Here is a 25,188-nt window from a genome sequence, read left to right as displayed (position 1 = left end):
AGGCTGTTCGTGCCTGAAAACCCTCCAGTGTGCCTGAATTAAAACAACTCTACAAAGAGGTGTGGAGCAGATTCCTCCACAGTGAAAGGCTCATTGCCAATTATTCCAAATGCTTAATTACAGTTCTTGCTCCAAAGGGTGGCACAACCAGTTATTAGGTTTAGGGAGCAATTGATCTTTCTTTTTTTTTTTTACACAGGTTTGGATAGCTTTTCCCCCCTTAATTAATGAAATTAATATTTTAAAACTGCATTTTGTGTTTACTCTGGTTATTTTCATCTAATGTTAAAATTTGTCTGATGCTCTGAAACATGTAACTGTGACTAATATGCAAAAAACTAAGAAATCAAGAAGGGCACAAATCACAGCACTGTTTGGTTGGAGAGTCTGAACAGGTAGTTCTAAAGCTTAGCGTGCAGAGTTAAATCTGTCTGCATATTTATGTATTTCTTTTCTTACGGTCCTTATTGAGCTAAAAGGATTGTCATCTCCACTACTACCAATGCATTACCTTACACTGAGTGTTGGTCTATCTATATCAGTAATAAATGAGGTACGTGTTGTGTCTAGGTCAGCAGCATGGCCCCTTAAATTAGCTCTCTTTCCACTGTCATGAGCTGGTCTATATGTCATGCGCACGGACTGTGCTTCTTTTTTTTGCTGGCTTATACCAACTAGATGGCAACAAAAAAGCAGGTTTCTCCTTATTTTGCCACAAACATAGATGCACATCCGTTTCCACTCCAGACTAAAAAACCCAAATCACAACTTTGGTTATCCAAAATGCAGGGAGTTGTTTCGTGTGTTTACAAGCAGCATTTCCATCATAGCACATCACGAGGAGATCCGTGGGAAACTATGACAGAATTGAATCAGCTCTCGCTGATCTGTGAACTAAACAGGATATAGGGTGAAGCTTGGAGTCAACTGAGGGACCACACCAGCACAGCTGAGTGGACACACGTACACACTTTCTTTGCCTGGGAACAGTGTGTTACCCTTCACTGAAAATACACCGCAGGCTGGAAAATTCTTAAAGTCATTGAGCTGTAAGTGTATGCTAATATTAAAGCCAAAAGCATCACCACGTTACATTTTAAGACACTTCATATTGTTTCGCATGGTGTAATTAATCTTTGTTGGGGATTTATAAATAGAAAATGTAGGACAAAGAAAAACAAGCTGAAGTTACCTGATTATCCGTGCTTCATATTCCTCTCTCTGCTTCATTATCTGGTGCTGCAGGCTGGTGAGGAGGCTGCGTAGAGCACTGGCAGAGGGGTCTGCCAGGGGTAATGGAGGGGGCACTCTGGGAGACGATGTCTGTTTTGGCTGTTTGACATCAGCCGGAGGCCACAGCGGTGGGTCGTGACACTTGGTTTGACACATCTGAGCGGAATTTTGTGTAAGATGTTGAGGAAGCAACATAGGGAGGTGGTGATGCTGCATCAGGTCCCCTTCTGTTAATCTACAGGATCCTGAGTCCAGCTCTGGCTCCTGTTCATGCTCCTCGTCTTGGTCTGGTTTCTGGTCCTGGTTGCTAGAACATCTTTTACTGAGCATCTTTTCAGTCACACGGTCGTCCTCCACCAGTCCCTGGATTTGTTTGGATGCTACAGCTTGGTGCATCTGCTCCTGCAAGTGTTCCTGGAGGCTTGTTTCTGTGTCAAAGTCCTGGAGGCTGTTGGATGTTTCAGCATCAGGGAGATTATCATACAGAGACAGAGCGCTCCGGTGCTCCTCACTCTGTGATGGGCTTGGGCTTTGGTTCACATGAACTCCCCAGCTACACCCCTGTTCTCCTCCTCTGTCTCCTCCTCTTGCTGTGTTTATGCCTCTGCTTAGCTCTGCTTCCCAGGCCTGTCTTCCCAGGCCTTCTTTACAGTTGCAGTAGCTGTGAGCTGGCCAAATGCCAGGCCCTCTTCCCCCACCGACCACTGTCTGAACCTCAGCCACAGCTGGGGCCAGACCAGGCAGTGGGCTCTGGGGGCCTGGGAGTCTGGTTACAGCAGGGCACACAACTCCACTCTCCATTTCCTTCTCCCTGGCTCTCTCTCGCTGGCCAAAAGGTGGGCAGTTGTCGTACGGGGGATCCGTGGAGCAGGAGCTGGCTGTGGTGGGGGTATCAGTGGGAAGGCAGTGCAGCTCCATGATCCAAGCAGACACATGGGGGTGCTGAGAGAGTTAGATAACTGCCCTCCCCTTTTCAGTCTGCTATAACTTGGGATTAAAGGCTTGGATTGTGGATTTGTGAAGCGTGGTATGGAGCCTCCTCTGTGCCAAGTGCTGATGTGTCGCAGGGAGAGGAAGGTGCAGGAGCCCTACTCCCCTTTGGCTGGCTCTCTTTGACCGAGTAGCCAGTGTGGTCTGTGTGCATGTGTGTGCATATGTGTGTGTGTGTCTTTAAGCAGGACTGACATCAGCTGTTACTTTAGCACAGCTTCTGGGGGAGGGAAGAGGGTGTAATATAGTCTGGTCCATTCCTGAAGACTGTCACAGATAACTGAGACCACAGAAATAGATGATGGCCACAGGCACAAAGTGTGAAACACTCTATGAAAGCTGTAATCGCCACACAATCTTTGTGCATTTTTAAAAAATGCATAAACCACGAGATTGAAATTTACTGGGATTACTTTTAATGCACTCATTCTGCATCACTACAAGTCCTAACCAGACGCTTGTACTGCAAGCAAAGGTTCACAGCATGAACTCCTGAGGAGTTCATTAGTGAATAAAAAACCACAAGGTGGCGCTACAGACAAGCTTTTTAACAGAGTGTTTTTCTGTCAGTGGGTGGCGTACCCTTGAGATCGCTCAGGATATTATTTAGTAAGCTCTTAGATACATGTGATTTAATTAGCTCCTCAAATAAACTGTTATTGTTATTCAGTTTCTTTTGTTGCCTCTCATGCACCTTCATTCACATATTACAGAAGTGGTCAAAAGTTTAGTGTATAGGTGAACAGTCCAGATAATTTGGGGCTCTTAAGGACTTCTTTGAATTTCTCTTATCTAGAGGGTAACAACTGTACAGTATACACCTTTACTGACTTTTTTTTTAAAAAAGAATTTGACTTTATTTTGGATTTTCACACCAGGCCAAATTATACACGCAGGCTCAAATGTATCCATACAATGTCCTGACTAATATTTGGTTAAGCATACCTTATCAAGTTGCACCTCAACCAGACACTTTTGTTAGCCACTAACAAGCTTCTGACTGGAGATTTGAGCACTTTTCTTGGCAGAATTGGTAGAGTTCATTTAATTTGGTTGGTTTCCTGGCATGGACCTACCTTTTAAGCATAGTCCACAAATTTTAAGTAGGGTTGAGGTTGGAGCTTTGGGAAGACCATTACAGAAGCATAATTTTAGCCTGCTTTGTCCATTCCAAAACTCAGTTTTGATGTGTGTTTGGCATCAATGTCCTGTTGGAACAGCCAGTTGTGTCCAAGTTTCAAACCATCTGCCTGTTGAATTGAACTGAAATTGAAGAATTAGGAGGTAGTCCTCCTCTAAGGAGTGTGGAAAGAAAGCGAATCCTGTGTGTAAAACTCTGACGCACCTGTATGTGACATTTGCCTGTTTCTGTGTGCTTTTTGGAAGCCTTTGTTTTTAGAAACTAACAAAACCAGATAAGGCATACTGTCTCTGTGGCCCCTCCTCAGGAAACATTCATAAAAGCAGTTTTCTTTACTTTGTCTTTTAGTCACCCTCCTATCAAAGAGTCAGACAACCTGAAGTGATAGTTCTCTGTTTATTTTAACCACTTGTCCCACTGAGGACTGCCTCCTTTCTAGACCTTAAACGATTCCAAAAAAATGTGTTTTACAAACTCGTCACAGGAGTGTCTCACAAATCAAGGATGCACCGCAAATTTATTCTCTGCACAGCCACATTAGACACTCAGTTGTCCATCAACATTGACAAAGCTCCACTTTTATCCGCCCTATGTAAATTACCCCACGCCCTTCAAGGCTGTGCAGACAGGCTGGGGTTTTTATTCTGTTTGTAGTAGTGCATTGCAGTATTTCAAAGCGCTTCTTGAAGCAATTTTCTGCTTTACCAAAATCCTCCTTGTCGATCTTGAAGTTAAAGAGGAAATTGCTTTGAGATTTCAAAGCACCTTGAGTGGTCAACAAGACTAGAAAAGCACTGTATAAATGCAGTGCATTTACTATTGACAGATACGGGTAATGTGTTGTTGTAGTTGTGCTCAAGGTAAGACCAGAAAATACCCCACTGAGGCAAAGCAGCAGCAAGAAAACAAGCCAGACATTAACTGTAATCCCTCTCACATCCCTCTGAGGGTTTGCCCTGACCTTCATGCGTCATTGAATATAGGATGGCCAACCTCGCTGTCCCCCTCCTCGGGCTGAATGCCGTGACTTATCACAGCTTGATCTTCACCCTGCAGAGGTTAAGCTTCCTTCAAGTCCCCTTATCACCCCAGCCCACTGCGCTATTTCCATCCTTCTATACTTCCTGTACATCTGCGTAGTTGTTTGTAGCCATGACGACAGAATCCATGGCAACAAAGATCTCCCTGGTATTAAACTAAAGGTAGATGTATGAGGGGGGAGGAAAGGTGGCGGGGCTCTGAGGGTGTTTTAACAAGCGTCTGGATGGAGAGTAATTGAGAAGGGCCTTGTTAACAAGAGACAGGGTCTTCTGCTTAACAGCCAAAGCTTCTCCGAGCAACACACGCTGATGGCTGTAGAGAGGCACGTATACAACGCATGATGAAATTCAGTTCGTGACTAAGTGTAAAACCAAGAAAAAGATAAAGGAAAGTGTGACTGTGAGAGTTCTGAAAAGGAGTGGGAGAAATCACACAGCAGCTTCGCGAGGGAAACAGATAAGAAAAAGGCAAGAAGGGTTTGTCTGCAATGAGATGTTTTTGTCTGCATCCAGGTGTGTTTTGGCGAGATTAACATCCCTGCCTTTCCTTTTCTTTCATCTGCAGCCTCTCTGTGTGAAGCTTCTCTGCTACCTGAACAGGTTATGAACAGTTTCCTTGCTGTGTATGTAGACAGCCACGTCACCCCAGCAGCTCTCGCCAAGCCTCTCAAACATCAGTGCCACATCGAGTATAGTGCCAAAATATGTTGCCTTAGGTTGGGGATGTTTTTGATTGGGTTTTACGTGTGTGTGTGTGTGTGTGTGTGTGTGTGTGTGTGTGTGTGTGTGTGTGTGTGTGTGTGTGTGTGTGTGTGTGTGTGTGTGTGTGTGTGTGTGTGTGTGTGTGTGTGTGTGTGTGTGTGTGTGTGTGAGCATGTTTCAGGAATAGTCATAATTGATGAATAGACTACATTAGCTCAGAAAAAAATGGGCCTCATTCACACATTTAGAGATTGCCAGCAGGAAGCTGCCATACAAGATACTTTGTGGCAAAAGTAAAAGTATATGCAGCTTCCTTTCTCGTAAAGTCAAATATTTCTCTCAGTATTATTCAGCACATTTTCCACATTTGCATATTAAACTGTATACAGTTCGGTCCATACTGTGTTGTACAAAGACACAGTGCTCATAGCTTTACCTCTGTACACCTACACAGTGGATGTGCAGACATTCATCTTTAATTCAAGGGCTTTTATAAACATTTTACATTTATACTCCAATTGAGAAGGCGTCTGCAGCCTGTCCAGTAAGAGGTGCAGAGGGTGAACAGGATTATCCATGATGGATAACAGTTTGTCCAGTGACCTCCTCTCCACCACAGCTCAGAAGGGTCAGTGTCACAGAGCTGGCCTTCTGAATAGTTTTATCAGATCTGTTGGTGTCACCATCTCCAATGCTGCTCCCCCAGCAGACCACAGAAAAGTACAATGACTGATAGAAAATCTCTAAACTTTGCTGTACGCACTGAAAAAGTTTCTGCTTCTTAAGCAAGAAATATACAGCCTCTGTGGTGGTCATTCTGTTCTGTCTGCTGCTGGTCAGGCTGGCTTCTTGCTTTTGAAGCCAATCGCCATGTCACCATTCAGAAGCAGAAGGTTCCTTGCAGACCCATCCACAAAATCATCTAGTGTTCTGTAATCCTCCTCCTGCCCATCACTTATACATCCAGCCACTGCAGAATCCTCAGAATATTATTGTAGGTGATCTGACCCTGAGTTGTACTGACATCCTGAGGTGTACAAGGTAACCAGGAATGGAGACAGAACCCCCTATAAAGTTTCTGTACTGCACATCACCAAATCAGACTGAGCTCTGCAAAGTGTGAAGACTCAAACCAGAAATGGTGAATGTTTGTTCAGCTTGTATTTTGAAAGACAAGCGTTCTCTGTTTGCAGTTTTTGTTGCACTTTTCACATTTTCACTATTCTGTGAGTGTTTTGTGTTTGCAGACGACCTGGCATCTTCCATGCAAATTACAAGCGGCTGAAACATCTTGCTAGCAATCGAAACAATCTCAAAGGGGCTTTTGTTGCAGCACTAAAGCCTCTTGGTAACCAGCTTCACCGAGCAACAGCCAGCAATCACTCCCAACTGGTCAGTGAATACACATATTGCACATGCGAGAGGTCTCTAAATCTGAATGACTAAGATCTTATATGACTGAGGACCTATAAGGTTAAAGTGTCTTATAATCTTCAAAATATTTACAATTCTCCAGGATATTATGAGACAATGTTAAAGTGGGGTTGGATCAAAAACCAGACATGAACCAGAGAAGTGCCGATGAAGAAGAAGACTGAGCTGAATGCATAGAAATAATCTGAGGCATAAAGAACATCAGGTTAATAGATGCATGAAGAGGAATTAAGCTAATCATCTAACAGCTAAATGGCCACTGTCACCACTAAAAGGGTAGAAATGAATGTCTGGGACACATTTGGCCTTGACTGACAGCAATGACTCAAGGTAAGTCTGGATGCCTCAAGTCAGCAACAGATCTGCCTTATGTGGGCCATGCATCAGATGTGTTGTAACATTTGGACATCCTGCCCATGCACCATATGTTATTTGCAGCAGTCCATGTCAGCTCAGATATATGACTTTTGAGCTACATCTAGTCCAGAGAACACATAATTGAGCCACAGTAAAGTAGACCCAAAATAAAGCTCTATATATCTACTCTAAAAGACAGACTGGAGTAGATACCTATACTTACAGATAGACTGTGGGTAGATATCTACCCTGACAGAAAGACAAAGGTAGATATCTACCCTGAAAGATAGATCAGGGTAGATATACACCCTGAACAACAGATCAGGTAGATAGCTAACCTGAAAGACAGACCAGAGTCGATATCTACCTTGAAAGACACATGAGAGTAGAGATATGTAACCAGACAGAAAGACAAAGGTAGACTTGTACTCTAAAAGACAAATCTGGGTAGATATCTACCCTGGAAGACAGATCAGGTACATATATAACCAGAAAGATAGACCAGAGCAGATATCTAGCTTGAAAGACTGATCAGAGTAGATATCCACCCTGAAAGTTAAACCAAGTTTTGCCATTTGTCAGATGAGTAGATAAAAGCCAGGTGTGTTGAATCAGTAAACCAGTATGAGAGAATAAAGTACAACACCTGCACACACAAATACATCAGCATGAACAGGGAATTAGAGAGGCACAAAAAGAGGGGAAAACCCCAGGAATTTGTTTGTTGTTTTTCCTGGTTCTACCACATATACCTTTGTGGCGTCCTCGGGATTCCCATATGCTTGTTTGCCATTCACCTAGGGACCATTTTTGATCCGAGGACACCACAAGGGTTACGATAACATCAAAATAAAGCAAGACAGAATGACGAACTTTACCCGACATCAAAATGTAGACCGTGTTTGAAGCTATTTCTGGTCCAAGCAGTTAGCGTGATCCCATTGCAAGATTTCTACCATAGTTAATGATTTGCATCATATCCAAATTCATATTCAGTGACCTCCGCTGCCCTTATCTAATTTTTCTTTCATTGTGCTACATTAGTATCTTGTCACCCATTTACATGCTTTTCAGGATTGATTGTTAAACATTCAGATTTGAACAGAATCAGAACTTTTCCGGTCATGCAGCACCCTTGCCCTTTTAAAGTGCCTGTTTCAAGGTTTCACTTACCACCATGGATGATTTGAGAACATTTACAGTGTGACTTCAGGCAACAAGAAGCACGCGCTCACATGGATACACACTCCTGTTCTTTTTCTCAGACAATCCCACACAGATTCATACATTGGAGATGTGCGTCACTGGTATCCATGTGTGGGTAGGTTATGTTAAATGCTAAATAGGATTATATTGCTTTTTTCTGCATGCACTCTCAGTTAAAACCCTCTACACATATTAACTTTTGACACATTCACACCTCTGTGCGAGTGTCCAGAGGCTCTATAGTTTCATTATAGCTCATATCATTAACATTTTGATTAGATAGCTCTTATTATCGTCTCTTGAGGCAGCTGTGCAATGTGATTATCTGCAGAATAAAACAGTGACACACTTTTGTTTGCCAGATTTTGTCTCATCACAAAGTATTACACATTTTGACAGACAATTAGCAAACCTGCCAGAGTTACCATGGGAACAACTTCTTTGAGAGTAGACGGGACAGGCGGGAGTGCTCAGAAGTAACATTTCACAACAACTAGCCTTTCTGGATCACTTCAGCCCTGAGCAGCTGATGCATGTGTTAAATGTATATATATGCGACTCCTATTTGCATAGCACAGCTGCCGTCCCAGGGTAGAGTGAAACAGATGTTCACTTTACTCAGGCTGAAAATGAAATAGATGGGAAGAGCATTTCAGTGGAAATCCCTTATGAATTTAGGGTGGAATCAGAGTGTCCTGCCATCAGATCCCCGAGTGAGGGGATGAACAGGACAACTGTGTGCTGTGCAATGAGAGTACTAAACAGAGATGGGAAAGGAAATTAGCAGGAAAAAAAATTAGATGATCTGAAGGCAGTGAGGCACAGAGAAGAAGAGAATCTACAAGGGATGAAAATATTTGCATGAGCAGATAAAATGGACAGCACACGGGCCACAGGACAAAAAGGAAGAAGAGATTAGATGACTTATTCAGGACTATCTAGTTCTCTCCTCTGAGGATCTCTTTGAAAAGCAGCATGTTTGAAGTGTCTGCATACGTGATATTCTGTCTGTCAGTGGGACGTGGAGCAGGAGGTGGTAGAACAGACGCAAGGACAGATACACAGCATGAGGAGATGTGACTGCAAGGAAGAAGGAACGGAGTGCTTGAAGTAGAGGAAATGTGACAGAGGAGGGCAGAATATTTATGCTTTCTTCTATATGGAGGCCTCAGTAGGCACCAGCAAGGTCAGAGCATGAGAACAGGTTATTAAAAGAGCTAAAGCTTATCTCTTGCATTTGATTAGTAGTAAAAAAAAATCTGGGAGAGGAGAGAAAAATATAAAAAAAGAGCAGGATGGGAAAGGACACAACAAAGGAATGTAATACATGAAAAATAAAAAAAATATAGAAAGAGGATCTGAGAAGAGAACAGCTGCCTAAACATTGGTGAGATATTAAAGCTGAGAAGTGGCACCTCCAGAGCTACGTGGATCGCTGGCCTTTTCACGCCATTGTGAGGAGAAAGGACAGGTCCGAGCTTCTGGCTGGCTAATGGGCAAACAGAGGCCTGACAGTTTCTCAGTTTAACAGGACAATCTGGACTCAGTGTGTTGGCTCCCAGGCTCCTTTGTGTGTGTGTGTGTGTGTGTGTGTTTGCGTTTGGAACATATCCAGCTTTCACCGAACCCCCGGAAAACTCGGCTCATTGGCTAACCTAGCCGTTGCCATGGGAGACAGCCGATTGGGTCTGGGAGAGTAAACAGTAGGACGATGAGAATAGCCAAAGCGAGGGTCAAAGGTCATCAGGGTGGATACATATGAGCAGTGCAGCTACATGCAGAGGAATCACATATATCACAGTGTAAATACTGTAATGAATTCATAGATGTCTTTTATGAGAACATAAATCTCAGGTCGTGTGTGTGTGTGTGTGTGTTTATGCATGATATTGCTGAGGTAGCACTGCATGTATACGCTGTTCATGTTGGCAGGCTTTCATGCAGCATGTGTAAAGATACTGCTCTATTGGTCCCTTTCTATTTGAAAGATTAGTGACCGCTACAGCTCATGTTTATTTATACGGCTGATACACACGGAGATAGCAGGACTGAGGGTTGGTACGCTGCACACAAACAGCCATGGGCATTTATTAGCTCACAGTTAGCGTGGCTTCATAAAGGCACAGAAGGAGACTGTCTTTTCTCTTAGTGAGGCATGTGCTTTAACATATTAAGGGGGTTTTGAAAAAAACACAAAAACCAAAAAACAATCACAGTAAGTGAGTTATGACTCAATTTGTACTGATCACGTGTGGCATGTTTGTGTGTACTGTAGGTGTGCTTCTTTTGCCAGAGCTGCTCCCATCCCCCTCTGAGAACAGTGGAGGAAGGCCATTTCTGTGCTGATTAAACTGTAAACACATAGGAACTATGCCTAGCTTCCTCCATCATAGCAGACACACAGGGCCAATTTAATTTAGAGTACTGAGCAAAGGTCTACCTGTCCTATTTTTATATTTTGCTTCCAAGGAGCCTGACTTTCTTGTAAATTCTTAAAGTACTCTTGAGTAATAATTTTCCATGCTTTCTTAACATCTTTCAAATTTTTTCATTGGACACCTTTTCTTTCTCATGGTTCGGACCTGAATTTCAGCCAATGATGTTGAGGATATTGTCAAAATTGACTGAATAATAAACTGAGAAAAGTACCAACAGATACTTTCAACACCATCCATAAACACACTGTCAGTACAATGGATTGGTCTCCCCACAGCCTGGCCCTCAACATTACTGAAACAGTGTGGGATGATCCTGTCACAGAGTTCGGGCTGTGTTAAAGAATAACGGTGGTTGTACCAAGTATCCACTTTCAAGCTTATTAGAATTGTACAAACTTTTGTGTTTGCCGCATTTACCATATTTCCAGTTGTGCTTGCACGTTTCAGCAGAAACATGTCAACACACTTTCACGCAGTACTGCACTATCAAAGGGAAATTCCAGTGAAATATAACTTGTGTTCCTCATTTGATTATTGCTCTGCTTCTTGCCAGTCTCCACAGTTTTCAGTCATAATAAAGCATAAAAAGCTTACTTCCTAATTTCATAGATGACTGCAAGTGAATGCTATAAACTCGGCCATAGAGTTTTAGCTCTCATTATATCCTTATTTTGGTAAACCTGTTTGGTAAACCATCATGAACCCACAGTTCATGATGATATTTTAGCAATACGGCCGTGTATTTTGGTCTGAACTGCGTAGCTACATTCCTGTATCTCATTAGCATAATGAATACAATGTTATTATTAGCAATGGAAATGACCGACGAAACCGTGACTCGTGTAATATGAAACTGGAATTTCCTGCCAACTTTAAGATGAGGAAATCTCAAAATAAAAAAATAAAGTGAATATGTGATCCTGAATTAAAGAACACAACGTGAAAGCACTGTTTACAAGAAAAGGAAGAAGCTGTTGCTTTTGTGTCTGAACAGTAGCGCTCACGCACAGGGTTTACCTGCTGCTGGGTTTGGAATTATACTTCATATGCACACCATTTATCTACACAGTGTCATAGTCATAGTCACACACGTCTCATTCTATACTGAACGAAAAGCTTCTGTGTCCTCTCCTGTTTTAACTTCCTCATCCTCGATGGAACCACCGCTGCGTGCTGGCATGAATTTACATTAAATGCTGCAGAAAACAGATTTCTTCATTCACATGATGTTATGGATATTACAGATCAGTTAAGACTTTCTATAATGTGACAACTTGAGTGTTAATGACACTGAACTGTTGCAACAGGTAGCAGATCTTCCTTACCTTGCTCATCAACAGCTTCCCTATTGTATGTTAGCTAGACATGCAGTTTTCATTCTTATCTCCAAAGCTTGGTTGTTTTCCAAATCTACACATTTTCTACTATGTGATTTCGAGATAAGGTGACTGGGTAAACTGTGGCACTAGACTGGATAGCACATACGAGGTCGGTTGAGAGTAACACCAAGAAGCGCTGGAGGCATATGCTCTGTCTCACTCCGCTGTCTCCCTCAGTGGGAGGGCCGACGATCGCATACCCAAATGTCTACTTCTGCGTGTGAGTCTGCACACCTACCGCTTTCCAGCCCTGCAGGCACAGACATTTGCTATCTATAGAAACAATCTTTCCTCTTTAATTCAAGCTCAGCAGAGACTTGTGCTCCAAATATCAATGATAAAGGATTCACGGAGCAATCATTCGCTTCATCCTATGGATAGTTATACAAAGCCCTGTGAAGGATATGGGAGTGTTTTATTATGCACAATAGGAAGCTCAATACTCCATCTGTCACACATAATTCCCAAACCATTATGAGTCCTCCCACGAGCAAACATCCATGTATAAATAGGAAGACTCTTATCTCCTAGAAAAGATGTGATTATGAGTGAGGTGGGAGACCATAAAGCGGAGATTTAATAGGCGGAGGCTGTTCTTTTAATGTACCTGCTGCTGCAGAGACCCACATCCATCAGATACTCTTTAAATTCTCTCACACAATGACAGGAAATAGGCTCATTCAAGCTCACGGAGGATCCACATAAAATCAAATTACTGAATATAATACTCTCCTTTCCATTTTTGTCTCTCTCATTCCTCTCTCCTCCCAAATTCTGCGCTCTCTTATCCACAAAGCCGGCTTTTTTGTGAAGATTTTGAGTTGTGCTTCCCATCGGGAAATGTGTCAGGCAAAACAAGACATATATTATTTGTTTGTGTCACAGGAAAAAAAAGTAAGAAGTCATTTCTGAACACAAAAATGAAGAGAAGTGACAAAAAAGGAAGGATTTTTTTTTAGAATGAAAACATTCAGTTAAATTGCATAACAGCATGAGGAATGATGAGCCATACCATTAACAAATCAGCAGTGGCAGCAATTTACATTAATATTCATGCTGGCTTTATCATTACTTAGAGTGTAATGCTTTTTCTCTCTTTTCCTCCTTCTGTCTTGCCCATTTTCACAGATTACATTAAGTCTTGTCATCGGACTGGGAAGCACAGGTGTTACCAATTAAACCAGTGCAACATGCTGAAAACTTGCTTCGATTTGAGATGCGTGGGGCTCAGTCTCAAATTGTCCTCATGTGTGGACATCAGCTCTCTCTCATTAAGTGAATATACACTGGCCAAAAAATCAAAGGAACACTTTTTAATCAGAGTATAGAAAATTAGTTACATGTTAAGTTGCAGAGAGGGGTTTGTTAATCCACTTCAGCTGGTTTGGTGTTGTGACATTAACAACAGAATAGAATAGAATAGAATAGAATAGAATAGAATAGAATAGAATAGAATAGCTCTTTATTGTCACTGTTACAAGAACAATAAAATAGGTGCACTAGGCAGGAAACAATGAGACAACACCCAAAACAGGAATGGTTTTACAGGTGGAGGCTAATGACATTTTTCCCTCCACATCTTTTCTGATTGGTTTTTTCACTAGTTTTGCATTCGGCTATGGTCAGTGTGTCAGTACTGGTAACATGAGGAGATACTGAAACTCTACAGAGATTGCACAGGTAGTTCAACTCCTCCAGGGAGGCACATCAGTATGTACCATTCCCAGAAGGTTTGCTGTGTTTCCCAACACAGTCTTAACAGCATGAAGGACATAACCATAGATAGATAGATAGATAGATAGATAGATAGATAGATGCAATCTGACTTCAAAAACTGAACGTTTAATTTGCAATATTTTTTCTTTAGTCCATAAAGCTTTGCAAAAGATTTGCAGATGCATGAGCTGTGCCGTTAAGGTGTTCCTTGTAATTTATTCAGCGTGGTTTCTGTGCAGACTGTGATTGCTGAAGTAGCTGGAGGTGTTATTTCTACCCGAGCTTCATCTTATTTCCCCAATTTATTTCTTCAAAACATTACCAAGGTCCTGTTACAATTATAGCGAGGTGTCCTCTTTCTTTGGTTTATATAATTGCCTTTTTGTCTTCCATTAGAGGCTTCATTAGAGGAGAGGCAACACCCAGTCTCACCCACCCATAATGAGTATTCCCCTGGATCTTATTTGGCCTCTTATACTGGAAATCAATGAGGACCGAGAGAAAAATTACAGAGGCCTCTTACGCTGATCAGCCAGCAGTTAAAGACGAAATGTGTAGTCATTATTTACCCATTAGATTCACATCGAGACATGCGGGGAGCAAAGGAGGCAACACGCCAGCTCCAGTGGGCTATCACAGACAAAGTGGGAGTAATGATGGGAGGAGAAAAAATTTAAATTGGCCTGTTGAAGAGAAAAAGAGAAGAGAGGATGTAATGGATAGAACAGTAAAGAAGTAAGTATTTATCCGGTCATATCAGAAAGGAGCCTCCGTCCCCAGCACCTCTTCTGCTAAGGGAATCCATGATTGAAATTCAGACAGTGGGATATTCTAAACTGTGATTCATAGCTTTTATTTTGAAGAACACAATTTAAATAGAGCTGATCTCAGTGTGTGTGCAGTGTGGTAACAGATTTAGAAGTCTAAAGACGGCTGTGTCATAATGTGATTTGGCCAGTCTCCTATCAATAGTATTTTACAGACAAAGAGAAGCCCACACCACCCATACTTCCCCTTCCACTCTCATTCCTCCTTCCTCCCCCAATTCTCAACTATCCATTAACTGCACCAAATAGATGCCTGGAGGAGGAGAGGAAAAGGTCCTCACTCTGTTAAAGAGATTTTCTGAGCGATGGAAGGACACGGAGAGAGGCAGCGAGGGAGAGTTTGCTAACAATGAGCGGGCACGGAAGAAAAGGGGAGTGAAGAGCGAGAGAGGATGAAATGGCTTTAAAATGGTAGTTTGGAGAGAAACAGGAGAGGGCGGATGGATGGCATTCAACATGACATAGAAAGTACCCTGCGACCTACTTCTGCCAGCTCAGTCATTATGTTCCTCTTGGCCATTTCCCTGTTACTGGTTACCAATTAACTTACCGTATCCCCTCTCATTCACTATGCATGAGATGACACCAGCAGTAAAAGCATATAGCGCTTCACTATCCAAAAGGAGAAATACAGCTATTCTTCTACAGAAGAAAAGCGTGCGAGATATTATGAGGTAGGGGAAGTCCTGCCCATTTTTCTCTGTTAGAAAAAAAATACAGTCTTTTAATATTTTTCTACAGTTAAAAAAAAGGGGAAGAAACACAACATGTGGGGGATTCTGTCTATAGTTTAAGCTAAGTTGGGCGTGCTGTGCTATTGTACTAAAAAGTTCCTCATGATGTGAATTGAGATAAAGCAACAGAGCTGTTGTTTGTATCCAGAGGCTAGAATTCAATGCATGAACAGCTTACCAAAGACGACACGCCCATATATAAAGCATATATGAGACACTGACTGGGCAGTAAAGCCTGGAATACACTGACCATCCTAATCAAGTCAGAACTATTTTTATTCCAGACCGAGGATGTCAAAGTCGTTTTACATCGTGGACCACATACAGCCTAATTTGATCTTAGGTGGTCCGGACTATATTATAAATGTGTAAAATTACAGAAAATGTTCTGGCAGTTAATGCACAGATCATCCTATAATTGTAAAATATTAAGTTTTTCTGTTAGTTTTCTGATTACTGTAGATTAATTGTTTTAAAAAAACACATTTATATAGCAGATAGTGGAAAAACAGGAACTTTTTTGTCAGTTAACTTTTTATGTATTACTTAATAACTTTGATGTATTATGAATGGCAGTGGCGGGGGTGGGGGTGGGGGGGTATCAATAGGAAAAGCTTATGAAAATACAGTTAAAAGCTCAAAATCTATGCACTCCTTCACATTTTCCAAAGTCGTCCAATGGTCCATATTGGAGTCTTTGCTGAGCTGATTCTGGCCCCCAGACCTTATATTTGACTTCCCTGCCCTGTTTTATACTAACTACACCTGGTTTGTCATGTAACTCTCATTTTCAGCTGAAACACTGAAGTTTGAAAAACACTTTTATTTTATACTTTTATTGAAAAGTATTCTCTCGATTCCACGGGCTTAGCAAGCATTGGACTGCAAACAGATCTGGAGGTTACAGTTATGGGTTTGAGGTACTGATGAGACATGAAATCTGACTCTAAGTCCACATGGAGTAAAGCATTAATGCCTGTGCAAGAGAAATAAATCTTTTTTAGGTATTTTCCAAATATTGGATATCTATAGGATTTGGTACTGGGAAACAAAGTCAAAAACAAAAGAACAGACCAGTGTGACCTTAAATATGCTCGATCTTTCCTCCCCCTCAATGCATTTTGAAGTCTGTCTTTCCACTGTGGTTTAGAGCATTATCAGTCAACATCAAACAGTGGTGCTGCTGAGTGTCATGTACTGATTTGTATACTTTTTTTAAACTCTGTAAAAGAGACTACTACCAGTGGCAAAGCAGTCACAAAGCACTTTTTTGACGTGAGCAGAGAGTAAAATAGGTCCTTCCTAGTTTAGGCGTTGGTGCTTGTGGTGGAAATACACTACCTCCAAAAGTTCCTAGTCACTGGGGGAAGTTCCAGTGGTATAAATGCGGTCTTAGTCTTTCATACTTGTCGTTGTCCTGTTAGGTGCTATTCCACCTGAGATGTTGAGGTCTGATGCTCCTGTGGTTATGTGGGATGTAAATACATTAAGAAAAAGCTGCTACCCTAAAGCGCAGAGTGAATTTATAGATCTGTCATGCATCAGAAACTGGGCCATAAGCACACCACATCCCACCACAACGCTCTGGTAATCTTTGCAGCTCAATCTGCTGTCGCCCCTTCAGAGGTTTAACATATAATAGTGACGAGTGAAATTGAGAGCAAGGCTCACTCATAATGTACATACATTTGAATGAACGTGTATCCACAAATGCAGTAGAATAGAGTAAAAACATATTCATCAGACTCCTTGTTAAAAATATGTGCCACAGTTACAGCCTGCAGCATCTGGGTGTTTGAAAAGAGGGCTTTCTGCTGGTGGACGGCCAGTGCTAGACGGTGGAGAATGGCCTCAATCTAGATGTAGATCTGGGTTCAGACTCCAGACACAGGCAGTCTGTCTGCCTTTGTGGCCCCCAGTGCTTTCAGCCTCGTCTGTGCTCTCAGACTGAGGTAATGAATGAGCTAAATGCTTTTAGGTCTCCTTAGTGTTTTGAGCTGTTGTCTAGTTCCCCTTCAATAACCTTAAAACATTTCCTCTGGTCAAGCTTGTCTCATTTTGTTATTATTTTATTTTTAAACACATACATTAGGACAAATCGATAATGGAAAATTACAGTGTATTAACACAAAACACTGGGTTGAAGTTCAGGCTCTCAAAGCCAGGGTGCTATGATGATGTAAAGTAGTTTCAGCAACTGAGAAAGAGGTGGAAACACAATCTGGCTTATACTGACGCCCGGTGATGGACACCTTGCTTTCTTGTTTTTCTGCCCAGCTGGGATGAGGGCTTAACAGACGTGACAGCATAAACTGAAAAAAGGGTAAAACAGGGAAGTAGGTGGGCTTTTTAAATGACCATGAGCTTAGACCTCACAATAACAGATCACGCTTTGAGGGAGGGGGAACAGAAAGATGCTCCTTAAAAAATGAATTCACCTGGTTATTCTCAGCGGAAGAGCGGATGAATTGCTGGGATTGTATTTTCTTCCCCCATGTGTGCATGTCTGCTCTGCCTGCTCTGTCTTTGTTTGCAGCATATATCCCCAAAATAATCAAATATAATATATATATGTGGAGGCTAAGCTGAAGGATATTGACCAGCTCTGTAACAGGGTCTCCTGGGTCGTTGTAATATAGAAGAAGAATTCATGGCTGACTCGCATGCGTTCATCATCCCTCTCTCTCCCTCCTGACTTTTACTCTCGCACATTCAGCCTCCTCTTTGTCTGCAAACCTCGCTGCTTCTCCTGTGCACATGTCCTTCCATACGCCCACATCTGAACATTTTTGTTCTTCTTCATCCTCCCCAGTGGCCTTCAACCCCCACACCTCTTCTTTGCCGGAACAACAGTTATTACAACTCTAACTTTCCAGATGAGCAGAGATCAGTATTGACTTCCTATGACTCCATCTTCCTCGCTCGTCTCCCGTGAATTGCTCTGGTATATCATTAATTTGAAATTGAAATTTATGTTCAGTGTTTTGTTCTAGCTTAGAAAGCAGTGTGATGTTCACAGACGGGCGCCAGAAGTCAGGCTGGTGGATTTGGATACAAACCATATGACTTGGCCTGGTCTCCTGTTTTATGATTTAAGTCAGAGATTAGATGCAGATGATCATAAAAGCCTTATTTTTTAAATTTAATAAAGTGAAAATGATAAAATAGATAATGTTATGAAACTGTTGTATGGTTTAGAAGGACAAAAGACTGAGAAACAGGGACAGATGGCAGCTGCAGGAATACGTCTATAACAGGCTTATTAACATTCACTGTGCCGCTGGAACAATTATCAAATTAATACATAAAACCCTTTTTTAGTAGATTTCATAGGTGAAAGTTTAAATTAAACACTTTAAATTACAATGTAATTATATTTACTTACAAATACTTGGTCAAATCAAATACAATGAAAATCCATTTAATTACATGGAAATTACAATCCTTATTTGTAGGCTGTGTTATAAAGGGCTACCAAGACTTTTGGCCATCATTAAGATATTTGCGCATCAAAAGACTCCGTCTTATCTTGTGATAATGGTTCTTCCTTCACTTTCACAAGATGGTTGCAGCTGATCGTGACACTCCACATCTAATAATCAGGCACTGTGTGTTTGAAAAACTCCCTCTGACAGAGTTCTTAATGACTTGGAGCTATTTGAATGTACACGTCAGCTTTAACGTGTAGGTTGATTCATCAAGAGTCGCAGAGCCACCTCCATCTATTGCACCCCTCCTGCACTTGCCTATTATCATGCTAATGTTCTGGAATGAGATTAGGTCGCTGTCTCACTTTGGTCAGATCAAGCAATCCTATAGTAATACCGTACTAGACAAAGCCGCTGTATTGCTATTGAACTTCAATACACCACTGGCAGAGGATAAATGAGGCAGATCCAAGCAGCCAACAGCCTCTTTGGTAATCATCCCCATCTTTCAAATGATTTATAACCACTTTGCATTGGGTACTTCTTTATAGATACAACTGATGATTCTTTTTATGGTCTTCTTCAGTGTAGATGAACAACAACAGTGTTTGTAGGGTGAGAATAGAAATCCACGGTTACTCCCTTATTTCCATATCTGGTATTTAAGTCTGACCTCATTAGCCGTTTCTGGGTCCAACCTCCGCTTCAGGTCCCAAAGGCAAACGAACACTGCGGCATCACTGTGAGTTAAAAACTGTCTAAATTCTTTTATCTTTAATAAAATGATCAGTGTGGTTGCTCTACTAGGTGTAACAATTAAGTTTAACATTCAGGCAACAATGAAAACAGGCTTTATGAAGTTTAACAGAGTTAGAAGTTAGCAAGGAGTTAGCTTGCTATTTTCCATCTAAAGATGATATACTGACTGAGGGGTTTCTGAAACAAATTAAAACGTACAGCTCTGCTATCACTTCTGACATAAATGAACACAGAAAACCAAACGGCAGTGACTTTTGTAGGGTTATTAAAGTTGGGCTAGCTGCTGTGCTATGTGGTGGCTAGCCACACAGCTATGTTAGCATAATATAAACACAGTGAAGCTGGAAAATGAGTGCTAACCTTTTTCCACTCGATAAAAGTTAACGTGGGGGTTCCTGAAGGTCAGGGACAAATGCAATCGCATGACAGGATGCTGTAAACGGACCAAACTTCAGTCAGGAGAACAACTGAGATAATCCATCCACAATACGAGGTTAGTCATTCATATACTGCTGCATGGGCTGGGCTGTAGTTACATCATAAGGTTTTAAAAACTGAGCTTTAAAATGAATAGTGGTAATAAAAACCGAGAGAGGCCGACAGTGATCACTGACTGTTTTTAGGGGCTTTTTGAGATTAAATAAAACAAGATACCAAGCATTAAAACACTTTGGACCCGGAAGCAGGTTCATACTTCATCGCTTCAAGACCAGATTGGATCCACTGCAGTGGATTGATTCAGGACATTTAACCGGGTTTGGAACCGTCATTAGAGGCACACTATCTTGTGTCCCCCTGAGACAGGGTTTGTGTCTCCTCCCAGTCTTGAACTGGGGATCTTTCACATGTTAGGCGAATGTGTTGACCACAAATGATTCATCTTGTTTAACGCTGCATATTTCCCACCTTACACACACCTACGCGAATATAAAAGGGGATTTTTGCATGCACTGGAGAGACCCTAACACAGGTCTGAGATATAAATGATAAAAAAAGACAACAAGTAAATGATGATGAGACAACATCTTATGATCTCACAGTTAATAGAATAAAAACATAATGTTGCTGATTTAATTTAATCTGACTACAATTATCATTATGCCCAAGATGATGTCATCAGTAGTGCTTCTTGGCCTATAGGTTTGGGGAATGTAAAAAGCTTTGTCCTTGAGGGTGCGTGGGTGTGTGCGTGGATGACCATACACCGGAAATGTCAACCTAATGAACTTCAGTCTGATGATGACAAATTGGAGTAGAAACACACCCCTCTGCACAATGAGATTACTTAAGCATTATAAGTGAAGTCACATTTAACGGGCTTGTGAAGGTAATAAGGAAGTCGTACAGTCATTTAGACATAATGACATGAAATATGGACATTGTGACATCTCGTGAATACATTCAGGAGCATTATTATGCTTATTTCTCATATAGAGTAGAATGATATTCTGAAGTTGGTAGATACTTTTAAAAATAAAATAAATCTAAATGTGTTATACATACAGAAAAGTAAAGAGTAGAACAGCTACAGAGTCCAGAGTCCTCCTCTCACGTGGAGCCTCGTGTTCCTTGTTATGTGCTTTCACAGCATAATTACAGAATTTGTTCAGAAAATACTGAAAACCTACCAAGTGTAAATATATATTATGTAATAAATCACACAGGAGTTGTTGCAATTACTAAAACATTTAGTATTTTTGATTTTAAAAAATTAAATAAATAACTAAAAGGCCCTGCTGGGTGTGCAGTCTGTTATGTTTTGTCTCAGTTCTCAGGAACTTTGGGTGCCTCAGCAATAATTTCCACAGCGAAACATGTTATATTTATATATTGTGCTGGAAAGAATGAGAACAAAGCCGCTCTCAGTTTTCACTCCTCACTTCCTCTGTCTGTGACCTGACGTGGTCCTTTCTTTCAATGGCCAGACTGTGGTCACTTACTGACCCTGTACACAGCTTCTTGCTCTCTCTCTCTCTGTCTCCCTGATGGAGGAGGAGACCTTCTATCCCAGATCATGCAATGAATCACTCAGAAGCACAATCATCCTAAAACACACACTATAAATCTCTCTCTCTGCCTTTTCACAAACACACAGACACACACAGAGCAGGTTTCTTGTTGAGTTGGTGCAACATGGTGGCTTTCTCCAGGCTATAATAAGTGTCTGCAGCCTCCAGGCCTGCAGAGCTCCCGCCATGCATCACGGAGTACATGTTGTGCTTGTGTGGCTTTGTTTTTGCATTCATAAATAAAGTATCTATTAATAGTTCATGTACTGCCATTGTTCTAATGAATACTTTCAATCTGTCGACGTGTGTTAATGTTATCCCGTGTAGCACTATGTACAGATTCATACTGGTCTTATCTGTCAATTTGTAAAATGAGCCACCCGTTTAAGGAGGAAAGCTGTTTCCAAGTAGCCTGAACGAGCGTTGTTGTTCATGCAAATTAAAGCCCACTTTTGGGAATTGTTTCATGATTGAGCTGAAAGAGAGGGAGAGCAAGGGAGAGCAAGGGAGCAGAGGCTAGTTATCCACTTGCTGATGTGGGGCATTGTGTAGAGAGCAGGAGATAGTGGAGAATAATCTTTCACCCTAGTACAGCGCTACCAGCTGTCTCCCAAGCCCCAGGAATGAAGACAGATAGCAGTGAACGGCTACGATCAGCAGGAGCGGGAATTCATTTGCTACTGTAAGAGAGAGAGAAATGGAAGAGAAAGAGACTGTGTGTGTGTGTGTGTGTGTGTGTGTGAGAGAGTGACGCATGTTGCGGGAACATAAATTTGTTTACACAGTCACAATGTTGGGACCCACTTCCCCTTTGAAAATGAAATGTAAGTCAATATAATGCCCTGTGAAGTGATGAAAATAACATTTTGTGTGTGTGTGTGTGTGTGTGTGTGTGTGTGTGTGTGTGTGTGTGTGTATATGAGTGTGGGCATATATATGTGTGCGTGGTCGAGCTGTAGAGCAGTGATAGAGAGGAGTGAGCCATGCGGTTTTCACAGGCCATTTCACCAGTCTGTGTGTGTGCACATTCAGAGCCTCCAGAGACACCTCAAAGATAGAGGCAACACTTCATATGGTTTAAGATACTCGAGGTATTAGAAGATGCAACAGTAATGACTGTGGGGTTGAAATTGTTGCACTACTGCTGGAAAAGCCATATTAAAATGTTCTAAACATTAATCAAAGTAAGCATTAGCTTGTTTTCCCTTGAAACATATCACTGTGTTTTATTTGGATGTTCTCATCAATACAATGCCGATGACTTCTATGAATACTAGGTGTGTACTTACTTTAGTAGTCCATGAATTTTGAAAGGGAATGTTGTCTCAACCGGTTGAGAAATGAAGATCACAACATCTGACTGTGTCTTCATCTGCAAGTATGATTTGAGATGCTAAAACAGCAAATGATGAGTCTCATCTGTGTTTATAGCCAATTAATGAGCAAACGCCATTTTTAGCATTGCTAGGGATCATACATCAAATGTCACACTTCTCTATGACATCTAGTGATGTCTTGTGTCATTCCCGACAAGTTTGAAACTCAACATTTGGTGTGACCACATTTATTCTTCAACGCAGTCTGAACTCGCTTGGATTTTCTTTAAGTAGTCTTCAGGAATAGCTCTCCAGGCTCCTTGAAGGACCTTCAAAGCTCTTCTTTGAATGTTGGCTTTTGGTTTCTTCTCTGTCAAGATGATCCCAGACTGCTTCAATAATGTTGAAGTCCAGGCTCTGTGGAGACCAATCCATGACTGAAGTGATGCATTTTGTGGTTTTTCTATCTAGGTTTGTTTGGCAGTGCGTTTGGGATCATTGTCATGCTGAAAAATGAAGCTGTTGGCAATCAGATGCTTTCCACACGGTACTGCATGGTGGATCCAAATCTGATGGTACGTTTCTGTGTTACTAATTCCATCAATTTTGACAAGGTCTCTAACACCACTGGCTGAAATGCAGTTCCAAACCATGACACAGCCTGTAGATGTTCATTGTTGTACCGGTTCTAACCTCCTGACAGTAATTTGAACCAAAAACTTCAAATTTGAATTCATCGCTCCATCAGACCTGTTGCGACTGACTCAGTCCAGTTCTTGTGTAATTTGGCGCAACTCAGCCTTTTCTCTCTGTTTACCTTAAGAATGGCTTCTTAACAGCTCCCATTTACTGAGACCATTTTTGATGAGGCTTAGGTGAACAGTACAGGGAACAACTGAAGGGCTGGTGCATCTTCAGGTCCTGTGTCAGATCTTTGCTGGGAATTTTTTCTTTGACTTTCACAACTTTTCATCTGCTGTAGATAGTGTTTTTAGGGATGTCACTTCTTCTTTTCTCCTCCATTTTGCCCAGTTTACTCAAACTTTTTAAAGACACGCTGCACAGCATACTGCAATATGCCAAGTTTTTGGCTAACAGCTCTTTGAGAATCACCTTTGTTAGTCATCTTTGGCATTTTCCATAGACTGAACTAAAGAAATGGGAACAAATGATGTATTTATGCAATAGCGAGTATGTTTCTATTTCCTAAATATAGAATCATATGAATTAAAAGTGGTTGTTTGCTAAGTTGTCATACCTTGAGTTAGGTGCCTTGTTTATACTTGATTCAAGTATCCGGTCTTTAAGTGATGAAGTGATGAATCCTGCTTCCGGGCCCAAACTACCCTGCATTTAATAAGACTTTGTGTTTTTAACATGTTTTAATGCTTGGTATCTTGTTCTATTTAATCTCAAAAAGCCCCTAAAAACAGTCAGTGATCACTGTCGGCCTCTCTCGGTTTTTATTACCACTATTCATTTTAAAGCTCAGTTTTTAAAACCTTATGATGTAACTACAGCCCAGCCCATGCAGCAGTATATTAATGACTAACCTCGTATTGTGGATGGATTAGTTGTTCTCCTGACTGAAGTTTGGTCCGTTTACAGCATCCTGCCATGTGATTGCATTTGTCCCTGACCATCGGGAACCCTCACATTAACTTTTCTCGAGTGGAAAAAGGTTAGCGCTCATCCACAAGCTTCGCTGTTTATATTATGCTAACATAGCTGTGTCGCTAGCGATCACGTAGCGCATCATTATATACCAGCTAGCCAAACTTCAGTAACGCTACAAACGTCACTGCTGTTTACTTTCCTGTCTTCATTTATGTCGGAAGTGTTAGCAGAGCTGTACGTCTTAATTTGTTTCAGAAATCCCTCAGTCAGAACATGGTATATTATATTTAGATGGAAACTAGCAAGCTAACTCCCTGCTAACTTCTAACTCCGTTAAATTTAATAAATTCCGTTTTCATGGATGCCTGGATGTTAAACTTAATTGTTACACCTGGTAGAGCAGCCACTCTGATCATTTTATTACAGATGAAAGAATTTAGACAGTTTTTAACTTGCAGTGATCCTGCAGTGATCGTTTGATTTAGGGACCTGAAGCGGAGTTTGGGCCCAGACACGCTCAATGACGTCAAACTAAAGACCAGATTAAGTGAAAAAAACAAATCCTTTCAAAATGATCTCTCACAGACAGTAAAACCTTGAAAGACTGTCAGAAAATCTGGAGAACTCTTGCTCAAGACCACTTTAAAAACGACAAAAAGGTCAGACTCCTTTGAAGCAAAATATAAAGAGATGAGTGGTGCCTCAAGTCTTTTCCACAGCTCTGTAGACAAATGTAATGCAGCATTATGGCAAATGCTGCAAATGATTCTTAAACATTTCCAGTGCAGTTCTTACCTTGAATGTCATCCTGCAACATTTTGTATCATCTTCCTTAGACACAATAATCCGTCTTGTAACTGAA

At 41.4% G+C, this 25,188-nt stretch overlaps 1 protein-coding gene across 2 annotated transcripts in view; it reads right to left on the bottom strand.

Annotated features, from left to right (window-relative positions):
* Window positions 1-25,188, bottom strand: part of LOC116329067 — a 27,732-nt gene extending 2,544 nt beyond the window's left edge. The window contains exons 1-2 of one of the 2 annotated variants that reach the window (XM_039617414.1): window positions 25,122-25,188; window positions 1,193-2,111 (exon numbers count right to left, since the gene is read on the bottom strand). In XM_039617414.1, coding sequence (XP_039473348.1) covers window positions 1,193-2,111; window positions 25,122-25,143 — 941 coding nt within the window. In that variant the 5' untranslated portion in view covers window positions 25,144-25,188. Of the gene's footprint in view, window positions 1-1,192; window positions 2,306-25,121 lie in introns of those variants that run through there. The other variant, XM_031750997.2, reaches the window with a different exon arrangement.

This window comes from Oreochromis aureus, linkage group 2 (assembly GCF_013358895.1).
Source record: "Oreochromis aureus strain Israel breed Guangdong linkage group 2, ZZ_aureus, whole genome shotgun sequence".
Lineage (NCBI taxonomy): Eukaryota > Metazoa > Chordata > Actinopteri > Cichliformes > Cichlidae > Oreochromis > Oreochromis aureus.
Note: the sequence above shows the minus strand (reverse complement) of the source record. Positions and strands in the feature narration are given on the sequence as shown.